General features: G+C 45.6%; 1 protein-coding gene across 4 annotated transcripts in view; it reads right to left on the bottom strand.

Moving 5' to 3' along the window:
• Positions 1 to 13,799, bottom strand: part of MAPRE2 (microtubule associated protein RP/EB family member 2) — a 98,294-nt gene that overhangs the window by 45,569 nt on the left and 38,926 nt on the right. Inside the window, exons 1-2 of one of the 4 annotated variants that reach the window (XM_033081334.2) lie at positions 12,765 to 12,901; positions 12,057 to 12,227 (exon numbers count right to left, since the gene is read on the bottom strand). The exons of 1 other annotated variant lie outside the window; for it this stretch is intronic. In XM_033081334.2, the coding sequence (XP_032937225.1) occupies positions 12,057 to 12,227; positions 12,765 to 12,772 (179 nt within the window). In that variant the 5' untranslated portion in view covers positions 12,773 to 12,901. Of the gene's footprint in view, positions 1 to 12,056; positions 12,276 to 12,764; positions 12,902 to 13,799 lie in introns of those variants that run through there. 2 more of the 4 variants (XM_033081418.2, XM_033081573.2) reach the window with 2 other exon arrangements.

The following is a 13,799-nucleotide window of genomic DNA, read 5'->3' as shown; positions in this document are numbered from 1 at the left end:
CAAAACACCATGGACACAGCCACCTGCATCTACGCCAAGGAATAGTTCCCCATGATTAGGAAGGGCTGAGCACAATCAGAACCCCTGATAAAGGGCAGCCAGCAGTGCTGGGCACTGGGATTACAGGGCACTGAGGCACTGTGTCAGGCAGAGTACAGCAGGACAGCAGCCACGCTGCAGCCCAGGCTGCTCCCAGCTCCTGCCATTTCCGCCTTTTAAGTCCAGAAAACGCTGCGGGCAGGCTTGGGAGTTTCAGCAGGGATGAGATCCAACTGGAGACAGATGAAGTCACCAAATGAATTTAGTTTTGACCTATCCGGGGTTTCGCTGCCCCCCTCCTCCTCTCTGGCATGTATATAGTCCGAGGTGAAAGGCTAAAGTAACACGCTGATTTACTCCAAGCATAACCTAATGGCAAATGAGATTCTGTAATACTATACAGCCCTCCTGACGGGGGGCCTGAGCAGCCTCCAAGTGTCTCACAGCCCTGCAGAGCCAGGCAAGAAAGGCAGTGACTCAGCAGGAGACAGGCACTGAACATCCACAGGGTCCAGAAGAGGACAAGTCTGGGAAGAAGGGAAAACAGGAGAATTCCACAAGGGGAAGTGCAGTGCCTTTCTCCTTACACATAGCTGCTGTTTCCTAACAAGAGACTGCAGAGCACTTAAAAAACCTTGGCTGTCCAAGAGGAGAGCACTCCCATGGGAAACCTCTTGCACTAGCTAAGGAGGGATTGCAGTACAGCTTTCCCACTCACAAATGATGCACTCTGATACAGAGCACAAGAACTTTGTCATCCACCAACTCTTTTCCCTCCTACATTAAAAACAAGCATAGATACACACTGGTTTATGTATTGCAACATTAATTCTAAACTTAATATACGTATATGTTAGAATCAGAGGATATCATGAGTTGGAAGGCACCCACCAAGGATCATTGAGTCCAACCTGCTATTCTTGCAGAAAATGAGGCCCTTTTTAAGCAGCCTTCTAAGGCCACCTTCACTTCAAAAGTCCCCGGAGTGATACCAAGTAAGGGACAAGAAACAGCACAGCAACCACCCATGCAACCACCCCAGGACCCATGGGAAAAGGTGCCAGGGCACAGTGTGCAGGACAGAGCTGCTGGGGTATCAGCCAGGCAGCCAGCTCCACTCCATCCCTGAAGAGGTCATCCTGGCAGGAAGGTGACAACACTCATCAGGGGTATAAGGCAACATTTATTTTAAGCCCTGAAGTTGTAAACAAGCATGTGACAGCAGATGAAGCAACAGGCTACCATGCTAGCTGCTTTGATTGGTGCATCACTCTCTAAAACACAGCTAAGCGATTTTTGTAACAAAAATATTAAGTTTTAATATGGTTGCCCAGACTTCCCACTGCTATCACAGCTCTGCTGCCATTTGGGGGGAAAGGAGAAACACCAGGATTTCTGCTGGGAATGCAGAACCAAACTCCAGACAGCACCAGTGACACAAACCAGCTGAAAGTCCCTGCCAGCACTGCCTCTGCACACCACTGCACCAACACACTGCAGAGCTTTTTACCAGGCTCTGAGGCCAACCTCTCTCCCTCTTCTCCTTCAACCACTGGTCAAAGCTAGACTAAAAATAATAGTGATGATAATAATAAATCTTGGAGCTCTGACGTCTCCAGTGCTGTTGATATAGGCCCAAATAAGTACCCTTGTCATTGGCTTATTGCAAACTCCCTACAAACTATTTTGGATATTATACAGACTGCAAGTGTTAAGACTACCAACCACAACACTTAATTTTGGCTTTGGATACCAAGGTAACTTGACCTCTTCCCTTATTTTCATGAGTTAACACTATAACAGATGAAGAGGCACTCTTAAATTAGTCTGGTACTCAACATACTGCTGGTAAATGACATATCTTAAGAATTAATCCTACCAAGTACTATCTAGGAGAGGGCAAAACTTCTAAGTGCAATTGCTTAACTGCTAAAATAATTTTTGAGCAACTAAATTCACTAGAATTCCCTAATCCTTCATGAAGTAAACTGCCCTGTAGGAGCATTCTGGCTCAGCCATCTGTGATTTATGTAACATATTACTCTTGCTGTGTGCCAGTAACCACAGACTGATTTTACCATTGTTCCAGTACCAACATAATTGGTGTCTACCAGCATCAAGTAAAGCTTCCCCAAAACCCTTTTTTTTCAACCATGTTGGTCTTTGAAGGTCTGTGAAGCTGCCGCTTTCAGACAGATGTTAACTTTTAACGTCTTCTGCCTATCTAGAGGGGGAAATCCCCAAAGCTTTGTTTTCTAAATAATGTTCTTTAGAAGGTGCTTACTGCTTTGATGTATCTCTGGTTGCAGAAACTGAATTAGTTACAGCACTCTTCATCTACTAGCCCTGGTAAAGCCTTGCACCTTAAGCTAAGAGAATCATAGATGTACTGTTCAATAGGATTTGGCCTCCTTTCATGGAATATCTTGAGGTCAATTCCTAATGTGTATTGCTTCCAGCTGGCAAACAGTGACATTACCAAGCTCAACTCTCTCAATAAACAAGGGAGAAAAAAGTTTATTGCTTGAATTGCCTTCAACTACATGTAAGTGCAGTTAAGAAGGTAATCTGGGTTGCAATGTGAGTATTTAGCCCCTTCGACTCTTCTCAGTGTTGCTGCAGGCCATGCAACAAGACAGTTCTGCACCACTCCCTGTAAAAGCACCTCAAACTAAGCACACATCTGACAGTGTTTAAGAACTGTGTTCATAGCTAAAACATTTTCTGCAGATCAAACTTTTCAATAATATTTTCTGTATGAAAAAAAGTTACAATCCCTCAAAAGCAGAGCGAGCTTTTAAGTTTTTTTTATCAGCTGTTAACTTCAAGACCTAATCTTGGGTTGCAATGTACATAATTAATTTTATGATACAGCAAAACTATGCCTTTGGTCTGCTGTGTCTCTACAAACTTTTGATCATCCCTGAGTAATAAACTGCAGAAGTTGCTCCCAGTGATTTAGAGAAGGCAATCTGAAATTATATGAATATGAATTAATATACTGCAGCAGCAGCAGTATAATATTTGATATTGATGAAGTCATACTGAGACTGCATACACATATTTTTCTTTTCCATCTGAAACTTTTGATGACAAGGCTGATTTCACCTCCCTGGAAGTATACAAAAGTTGTTTCCAGATGATATTCCTTTCATTTTTAAAGCACATGACTTTGTTATTTTGTTTTTTAAATCACGAGCTGTTTATGTTTATTAGAGTTACAGAATGAGATCATAAGCAGACTCTGAACTCAAGAGAGATCTGCTCCAGCATCCCAGTCACTGCAGAAACATAGAGAGGGCTGTTGATGATCCCATTTGTCTGAGTCTCAAGTCCCTCCAAGGACAGATATTACACAGTTCCTTTGGGTAACTTATGGTGTTTGACTGTCCTGGCTGTGTAAACATTTCTCCCAATATCCAAAGTACTTTTTACCACTGCAGCTGCTGACAGCCACTGCCTCTCATCCTTTCTCTTTCTTGAGAGAAGAGCCTGGTTCTATCTTCTTTACACACAGTCTCCTACTAGACAGATAAGACTGCAATGAGATCTTTCCCTCTCCTGAGCTGGCTCCTATCCAGCCTGACCAAACACAGATCACAAGCTCCAGTCCCCTGACCATCCTGGTTTCCCTCTGCCACGCTCACTTCAGTATGTCATTGTGTCTCTCAAAGTGGAGAGGCCAAATCCAGACACGGTATGTGAGATGTGGTCTCAGAAGCACCAGAGGGGAAGAATCACTTCCCCGGAGCTGCTGGCTAAATGCCTGCCAATGCAGCCCAGCATGGGCTTGGCCTTCTTCCCTCCAAGAGCACACTGCTGACTCATGTTCATCTTGTTCACCAGCACCACCAGGTCCACACTGTGTAACCCTCCAGGAACAACTGGGGGGTGTGCATAATGTGCTAGTGGAAAAAAACACCTCACCATATTAAAAATAGAGGTGCTTGAGAGACAAGGCAGTTCTACAGCATCCCTGCTGCTGTGGAACTCATTCCACACTTGGGAACCACAGATTAAAAATGGGCACTAGAGAGCCAAACCTCTGCAGGCAGAAATATGCAGAAAAACCAAATGGTTTGCGTTGGAAGGAACCTTAAAGATCACATAGTTCTAGTCCCTCTGCCACAGGCAGCAACACCTTCCATTACACCAGGCTGCTCAAAGCCCCATTAAACCTGGCCCTGAACATTTCCAGAAAGGGGGCATCCACAACTTCTCTGAGCAACATGTTTCAGTGTCTCATCACCCCACAGTAAAGAATTTATTCTTAATACCTAATCTAAACATACTCTCAGTTTGAAGCAATTGCCCCTTGTCTTATGACTACATGCCCTTATAAAAAGCCCCTCTCCAGCTTTCTTGAAAGCCCCATTTAGGCACTGGAAGGTTGTTCTAAGGTCTCCCTGGAGTCTTCTCTTCTCCAGGCTGAGTAACCCCAGATGTCTTAGCCTGTCTTCATTGCAGATAAATTAAAGGAAGTAAAAAAAATTTAAAATAATGTTTCTTACGCCTCCTTGAATCTGACAACTAGCACAACATGAATGTGTTGACTGAAAACAGTGTATTTAGACCCTGATTCAGAATTTGCATCATGTATAACTTTGAAACATCATGGACCCCAAACAATTCAATTCAATAAAATATAACAAACACCATGCTGCATAACAAGGTTTCCAACAGAATGACTAATTACAACTGAATTCTGTCCTTTTGGGAAAATGTATCTCTTCCATCCAACCAATTACCACTGCTTCCCTGTTCTCAGCACTCCTACACACCATGGTCTTTCTGTATACACAAGCTCCCGTGGGACTTTCATATCACTGGGTTATGTGTTCCACTTCCATACAAACAATTACTCATAGATTCTATAGTTATTTTAACAAGCTATGATTTGTGTAACACTGAATCCGTAAGTAAAACAAATGAGTATTCTACTTCAAATATTTCAGTGCTTCCTATTCATGATATTACTGGACCAGCTCCACAGAGATTAACCTTAAGAAGCGAAGCATAACAACTGTGTAAGATTTGCCTAAAATGAATTTTCATTCCCCCAAAATTGTTTAATACATACTGCCAGCAAGCCCTTCTGAACATCAACACTGCATTCCAGAGTGACATGAAAGAATTTGCATTCATGTGCATCTCTGAATAATTACAGCTGCTTGGGTAGGAAATCTGTATGGTACTAAGGAACCCTGCTGCAGGGGGGAAAATTCACTTGAATCGCTGCTAAAAGATAAAACCGAAGTGCGCAGATCTCCACTGAGATCTCTCTTAGGGTTCCAGATTGCCAAGAAACACAATATTGAAAATGAAGCCTCTGAAACAATACAATGCAAGGTGGTCATACACAAGGCCAGAAGATCAACAGTACAACCTGCATGGCATATTTCTCTCCAGGCAGAATGATTTGGCACAGTTGTAGGATTTCCTACGGAAGCTACATCCTTAAGTTTCGATTCACTGATGAATGTTTACACTTCCTGTTTGGATAGCATAGCAAAAAAACAGATTTAACACAAAGGCACCCTTCACTAATCGTGGGGCTCTATGGGAAACAAGAAATTATTTTAGAGTGGCTAAACTGAGACATTTAACGGCTTTCAGTGTACCAAGCCTTCTCTACAAAAAATTTGATAACCTAGTTCGCTACTAGAAAACTAGACAAACTTCTGTCAAAATATCACAGGCAAGATTTTAATCTTGAATTAAATACTTCATAGCACAAAATGGTAGAAGTGTGCTAAAAATAATTTTTAAAAACCCACACTTTGTAAACCCCAACAGTTAAATGCATGTTTAGTAAACTTTTACAGCTGATATTCCCTTTCCCCTCCCACCTAATTGTAACGAAACAGCACGAAGAAGATGTTTTATCAGTGAGTCAGGCAGCGGAGATCTGAGCAAGATCCAAGCAGTTACGCAGTGCACAACTAACACCATCCACAGAAGAAACACGGATGTTTTCCATTTACATTCCCTAGCACTGATCCTGGAAGCGAGCGATCAGTGCTGCTAGCTGGAGGCCAGGATTCAGGGAGCGAGGAGGATGCAGGCAGCCAAAGGCTGTCCCGGAGCAGCTCGAGCCTCGCTGCTGCTGCTGCCACCGCGCCACTGCAGCCTTCGTGCCAGCCCGCTCGGTGGTTGGCGTGATTGAGAACAGATGTGGCGAGACCACTCGTTTCCAATTATCAAACAAAGGCTGAAAGTTGCGCTTCCAAAATGAAAAGCTGGCACACTGTTTATCTGCTTCTTTACCAAGCCTTTGCTATAATTAGCTTTGGGCATGAGGAAGAAGAGACTGTCAAATTAAACTAACCTCCCCACTAAACTCCAAAACCTCTGAAGATATTTATAAAGAGTCACACATTCAAATGCCAAGGCTTTTCCTTGCTTAGTGGTTCCCAAAACCAGTTTTATATCACAAAAGGTTAGTCCAGGTATGTCCCCAGGAAGAGCATTCCTGTGGTCCAGATGAGTTAACTGCATCTCCCTCTAACAAGCCAAAGAAACAGCTTTAATTAAGGTCTCTTGCTCCACAGCCCCACCTCCAAATCACCTTTCTTTCACAATGCAGCATATTTTTCAGTGCCTGTTTTCTAGGAAGACTACATTGAAGACACTAGGCAGAAGCCAAAATGTGTTTCTGAAAGTGCTAGCATCAGGTTCAGTTCTTGTGTATCCCAAACTTGCTCCTTTTTCTGTTAATATGCCAAAAAAACATTGCTGTTGCTATGCAGCTTAACAAGGTAGTTTAAAAAAAAAACACACATCATACAACAAAAACCAGAAGGCAGCCTCCCACCTACAGGATGTTTCTGAAGCCCAAGAAGGCTGGGTGCAAATTAGACGTTCTCGGTATGGTGAGAGCACTTTGGTGTAAGCTGAGGAGTTTGTGCTCTCTGAAAACTACCTCAATTGCCTTACACAAACTGGGCTGTCCGTGGAGTGTTTTCTCCCCTCTCTCCCCAGTCCCCAAAAAGCTACCTCCCTCTTAGCCCCTGATTTAAACAAATACCTCCAGCCCCCCAAAGCACTATGAAGGTATTTCCTTCAAGAAAGATCTAAATCCAGGTCAACAGAGAATCCCAATAATGCAAGCAGGAAATATCTAAGTTTCAAACTACTGATGCAGTATTGAGCAACGTCATCCTCTTAACCCTCAGAGACACTTACAGGCACTCACAAGTGCATGCAAAACTGTCTGAAGATAACTGATTCCCAGTTATCTTCAAACAGTTCCACCTTTTTGAGAGCTGGATCTGCCCTGCAGAAGATTCTCACCAAAACAGCTCTCTCTAGGCAGAGTACTCCCTAAGCAGGAAACAAGATTAAAGAAGAACAGCAGTGGCAGCAATAGGAAGACAGCTTTATGAAAGTGAAAGAAAAGAAAACAGAGGATACTTAAGCTGACAGGAATCAAGGAAAGATTTCTGCCATGGTCCCTCTTTAATGCTGGTATGTAAGCTGCTGGCTCTAAGTCATCAGGATGGTCTTCTCCCTGATAGTAATTATCTTGTTGCAATCCAGATGCTTGGCAGACAAGGGAATTATCACAGCTACAACTTTTAGGAAAGCACAGGCCAAATTTATGGGGTGTAATTTATGTTGGTTTGTTGATGGCTTTTTTAAACATTTGTTATTGCTGTTTTCCTGCTTTCAATGAAATCTAGGGCAAAATTCTCATAATCTGCAATAAAACTGCTAGGTCAAGAGCAAATGCCTCTGAAAATAAAGATTCACTAACTAATATATTTAATGACATTTGCTTTGTCTGGCATTTACAGTTTCAGAAGTCATGCCTATCTGTACTGTGAAGTGAGAAGACAATTCACTGCTTTTACTCTGCATCATCTTCCCACTTCTCAAGCTTGGGCCTTTATATATTAATTGTATCCACACAAATGGTCTTTTTTACTTCACTGTAACTACCTGCTTACCATATTCAGTGTAAGCTAATTTTAGAGCAAGAAATTCCTTCTGCCCAGAGTAAGCAAAGCCATGGGTCTCCCTTTAAATCCTGAGTTAAAGCCACATGTGTGCAAGGCACAGAGTCACCAGAGACAGGCGCAGCTCCTGCCGAGGGAAGGATGCTCTCTGATGCCCAGGGCCAGCCTGCATCCGGCAATTCACCGGCAAAGACCAAAACAGATTTTGCTACAACGTAAATCCTGACTTTTAGCATGGAAGTTATCAGCTCATACTGCTGTAAAAGGCAGCCAGATATGCTCTGTAACACCCCACAGCTTATTCCAGAAGTGGGTGAGGAAATCCCCACTGCTGCCTAGCTTTCATTATTATGCACAGCACCATCACTCATCTGCTTACACAATAATTTCTAGAATGAAGACAACACTTAGGAAAAACAAATATTTAAAACAGATAACATTGGAAAGGTACACACTCATAGATAAAAACGAAAACAGAATTACTCTTTTCTTTTAGCCTAGTGATTTGAAGAAAAATAATCAGGAAGTTGGCCCCTTCCCCTCTGCTTCATGCAAGTTCTGGGTATAAAACTAAATATAGCCAGGGAATGAAGGACCAGAAAACCATTTTTCTAGCAATACAAGAGAGACAAAGCCGAAGTTAAGCACAGTATCCTGCAAAGGAAGGTACAACAGCTTGTCTTTTTAGGACCAGGGTGGTTTAGACTAGGTATGCCATTTGAACCTAGAAGTATTCACTCTTAATACTTTAACTTTTAAAAATATGAAGAGCTGATCAACCACAAAAGATACCTGGAGTATGGCAAAAATAAACCCCACTGCAAACATGTCTAATTTGAAAAAAATATTCTCCACACAGCTATTGATTTGGGTTCTCATTGAATTATTTCAGCCATCTTTGAACACAGAAGTAAAACTATCATTAAATGTAATGCCATTCTCAGAAATTACCCCAAGTCTACTTCAGGCTAACAAAGAGACACCTCCGTACCAAATTTTAAACAGTCCTGATCTGAAGCACATGAAACAGCATTTCACTTGAGCAATACAGATTGATTACAGTTATTAACTCTGAAAGGTAACATCACCCGGTGACTAAATTTTATGCCAAAGTGCCTGGTTTCCATTTACCAGCTAAGTAAAGCTAGATGAGAAACTTAACACCTTGGGCCTGTATGTCCCAGTCTGCAAAATATAATATGTCCTTTGGAAGACTTGGGAAAACTATTTGTGGCTTTGCATACAGAGCACATGGCTGGGACTCAATTCCCTGCTGCATCCTCAACTCCGTGGATAACTTACAGCAGCTCCTTCCATGTCAGCTTCCTAGTCTGCAAAACGGTGCAACCTGCAGCTGTTTTAAAATCTGCTTCAGGAGTTGGGTAGCAAATCTTTGGTAAAACCTGGTATTAGAAATAGCAAAGGGGGTTTTTTAGGTCTGAGAATATCTAACCTGATGAACACAAATTTTCTGATCAGTAAAAACTACTTCTGTTTTAAAATATTTATGAAACAGAATATGTTAGCTGTTGTAAAATGAGAAAGCATTTTTGTTACAACAGGAGAGAATGATCAAAAAGCAAATACTGAACCTCTATACACATGGTAGACGCAGGTTAACTTAGGAGCAAAGCTGCAGGACACAGAAGTGTTTTAGCTTTATACAACTGCTCATCTGCTGTCAAGCTCCAGGTTGTGTTTAATGATATATTTATTCCATATTCCTAGATGGAAGAAGCCAGCCCAACAATCAGAGGCATAGCAACTTGGTGTGTCATATGGTGAGGTCCTACAAGCTGCTCCAGAAGTCTGGAATGGCACTGACAGTTCAGTGTGGCAGCAGGCACTAAAGTGATGGAATTCATCTGTTGTGTCCAGTGATCTCCTGCTGCCACTCACACTGAACAAGGACCGAACTTGCCTAGCTACTAAAGGTTGTCATGGAAGTTAAAAGTTCTTTTTTCCAGTATCAAGGAGAAGTTTCACCACAGTTATCATGTATTTTCTGTAACGTTTCCCTTCTGTTATGCTTGACAATTACCTCCTAAAGGACTTTAGCTACAGATGGAAGAAAGTTAAGTAACATTTTCCCTTTCTCTGGGAGAAAGGAAGAAATCAACAGATATGGGAGTTATGACTCTGCAGAACATGGTACGTTTCCAAAAGGAAAAACATAAAAACAACCAAAATTCCCTAGTGAAATTTTTTTTTTGTACACTAAGGGTTTATTTCTGAAATATACTGAACTGGATCACTTATTTACTGCCCAAAATAATGTGCCATGCTAGCATCAGTAGTGCTGTATTCCTTTATATTGCTCTAGAGAGAGATACAAATGGATACAAATTCCTAGAAGACTACGGAGTATTTCTCTGGACCAAAGGTTATTCAGATGCAGAGTATCTTCACAATTTCTTGAAAACTGGGCAAGTGATATAGTTATTCCTGTCATCAAGAGCTGAACACAGCAGCCTCACAAAATATCTTTTCAAGACATATGTCTAGAAAAAAAATGTCTTTCAGTGTATGATATGACAGACAAAAGGACAAGAAAATTGACTTGTTGATGACTGCAGAAGAACACACAAAATCCTACGGAAAAAGAAGAATGGAAAACCCCATGTAACAGTTCCAAAGAACTCTTCTGAAGGAAACAAGTTAGCAATTGGTGGTACCTCTGATGTGTCAGTATAACTAAATGTAGATACACGATATTTCAAATCTATTTCATATTTCTGCTTAGCTGCACGATGGAAATACAGCTTTCCCCTAAAACAGGATCTTGTACTACTCAGCTGAAATTTCGATGTAGGAAGTGAGAGCTCCAGGCTTTCTGCAAGTAGAAATAGGTCCTTGCAAAAGCAATTTTGCTACTTTGTGCTAAATGTGTGCACTGAGGCTCCACGGCACAAAGTAAAAGCAGTTCCAGAGAGAGACACAGACTAAATTTTGTGCAATTCAAACTAACCACACACCGGGATCTCCGACGCATTTCACGCTCACCCGTCAGTGTGTGATCAACAATGAGATTCACTGTTAAGGTTATTAATGGCCAAATGCCGGTGGCAGCTCCGTTATTCCTCAGCAAAAGAAAATATACTGTGATTTTCTTCAGACAAACAAGCCAAGCCATCCACGCTTGTTTTCATGTACTCGAGCTTACAACTCGCCACTTTAGTCAGATATTTGAGAGCAGCATCATTTCCTGCTGCTTGAAAATCAGCTTTAAGGGGCGTGTTCTCTGCAGAGGCACTGCTTGCTGTCATCCAGGCAGCATTTAAAATAAGTGTATATTGACACAAGGAGCCACCGGCCGTATTATCGCCCTTCGAGTCGGGAGCAAGGAGCACATCAAACCAGTTGCGTTCCGGGCTGCGCCGCGACCCTTATCAAACAATGCAAACAATTTTAATGAGCTTATCTGCCGGAACATATTGTCAGAGATGTTAATGCAGAAGCGCTGCCAGCAACGCATGCCAAACGATTCATCAAAAATGCCTACAACTGCGACAAAAGACGGGTGTCCCCCCCAAAGGAGAGACGATAAATAAACACAAAATGGGGCTGGCGGGGAGCGGGGGGCGGGGATGGAGCCGCCCTCCCCCGCGCAGGCACGGGCAGAGCTGTCACCCCCGCCCCGAGGAGCGGGGGGCGGCTGTCACCCCGTGGGGTGCGGGCACTGCCCGGTGCTCGGTGCGGCTCCCCCGGCCCGGCAGGGCTGCCCGCGCCCCGCCATCCGCGGCCACCGCCTCCCGCGCGGCGCCGCCTCCCTGCGAGATCCGCAGCGAGGTGCTGCGGCTCTTTTCCAAGGGGAGCTGGCTGCCTGCGCGGGGGGCGTTTTCGCCTTCCTTTTCATCTCCCCCCTCCTCTTTCTTCCTTTTTTTTTTTTAATTATCATTTTTACCCGCCTTTCTTCCGCCCGGGCGCGGCGAGCCCCCGCACGCATCCCGCCTATCCCCCGAGCGCTCCGCAGCCGGACAATGCGGGGCCGGGGGGAGAGGAGGGGGCTGCAGCCCGCCCGCCTTATGCAACCGCGCCGCCGCAGCTCCCCCGCAGTACCTGTAGGAGCGCTCCCCCCGCACCGTGTGCTTCCTGAAGGGGATGATGGTGGTCCCGTTATCCTGGATGATGTCGTTGTTGTTCTCGCCATTTGGGGACAGGGCTTGGGTCGGTCCGGGCATTGGCGCTCCCGCCGCTCCGCAGAGCCCCGCGCTGCTGCCGCTGCTGCTGCTGCTGGTGTGCGGAAGGTGGCGGCAGCCGCGACTCCGCCGCCGCCCGCCCCGCCCCGCCGCGCGTCAGCCCCGCCGCCGCCGCCGCCACACGTGACCGCCCCTCGCCATGGCAACCGGCCGGCGCCGCGCTGCGCCCGGGGACGGCAGCGGGCCGCGAAGGCAGCAACGGCAGGGAAGGGAGAGAGGGAGAGAAAGGGGCCCGCCCCGCCCCGCGCCCCCACACAAAGAGCCGCTCGCCCCGGGAGCGCGGGGCAGCCGTCGGGCCCCGCGGCGGAGCGGCCCGAGCCGCTCGGCGGGCCCCGCTGGGCGCAGGCACACACAAAGCGCCGGGGCAGCCCGGCCGTGCACGGCGGTCCCGCCGCCCCCCCGCCTGTCCCCGCACCCGTGGGCGGCACAGAAACGCCGCCTCGCCCGTGGGCACCGCGCCGTGCCCCTGCCCACCGCCGCCTGGGACCGCCGCGTGTGCGCCCGGCTTGTGCGGGACCGGCCGAGAGCTCGGCGCCCGATGCCCCATCATCACCCTCCACCCCGGTACCTCAGCATCGTCCGCCTTTTCCCCACGCCAAGGAGCTGTCGGGCTCAGCGCCTTCCTTTGAAGGAGCCCCCGCGCCGGGCTGCTCGGTTACGGAGCGCCGAGCCGCAGCAGGGAACGCCGCCCAGCTCTGCCCAGCATCTCCCGTCGGCGCGGGTGTGCCGCGGGCTGTGGCCATCCCCACCGCACAAAGCCCGCCCGCACGGGCTGCGGCTCGCAGGAATCACGGCGTGGGCTTGGCCTTTCATATGGGAAAAGCTTTATTTTTAAAGAGTGCATAAATATTAAGTGACGTGGGACTACAAGATGTAAAAAATCATGGACTCCTAATAAAGCAGCACACGAAGGTATTTTGTGATAGGTGTTTCATGATCTCTTTTTTCCCGGTTCTTGTGTCTGCTACTCTGCCTGCATTTCCACCCCAAGCACCGGCATGTTCAAGTTACCAAGCTCTGTATCCCTGCTTACAACTTCACTGGAGAGCACAGTACAACACCTGTCAAGCTGCATTGCACATCTCCAGCATCTTCCTGCTCTCAGGCTTACATGGAAAAAAACCATTTCATGGCACATCCTTTAAAATCTTCCTTGGATCAGAAACAAGAAGGGAAGAGATCTGCCAAGGCAGTAGCAGTGAACTTCTGGTGCTTCTAGCACCACCAACCACACAATCCTCATCTCTTCCTCCCCTTGTTCTAGAAGAGTTTTTGCATCCTCCCCAGTCCATTTCCCTCTGCAGAGTTCTATGATTTCTGCATATTTCCCCTTGCCTAAATAGAAACGTGCTTCAAAGTTTGATGTTACCACAGATCAGTGCTGGTCATCCTCAGGAGCAGACCTGAATTTCACTGTGGTCAAAACCTACCCTCAAGTCCCAGTAGAGCATCAAAACCCACACTTCCACCACAGTACAAAAATACTGTCCAGCTGTTTACAAATTGTTTTCTCTAAGCAGAAACCAACAAGGGTGGCTATAGGCACAGACTCTAAACAGATCTGTATGACCTCAAGTCTGTTAGATGCAAAATATTTGGGCTG

This window comes from Catharus ustulatus, chromosome 1 (assembly GCF_009819885.2).
Source record: "Catharus ustulatus isolate bCatUst1 chromosome 1, bCatUst1.pri.v2, whole genome shotgun sequence".
In the NCBI taxonomy this organism is placed as follows: Eukaryota; Metazoa; Chordata; class Aves; order Passeriformes; family Turdidae; genus Catharus; species Catharus ustulatus.
This window is presented reverse-complemented; position numbering and strand designations above follow the sequence as displayed.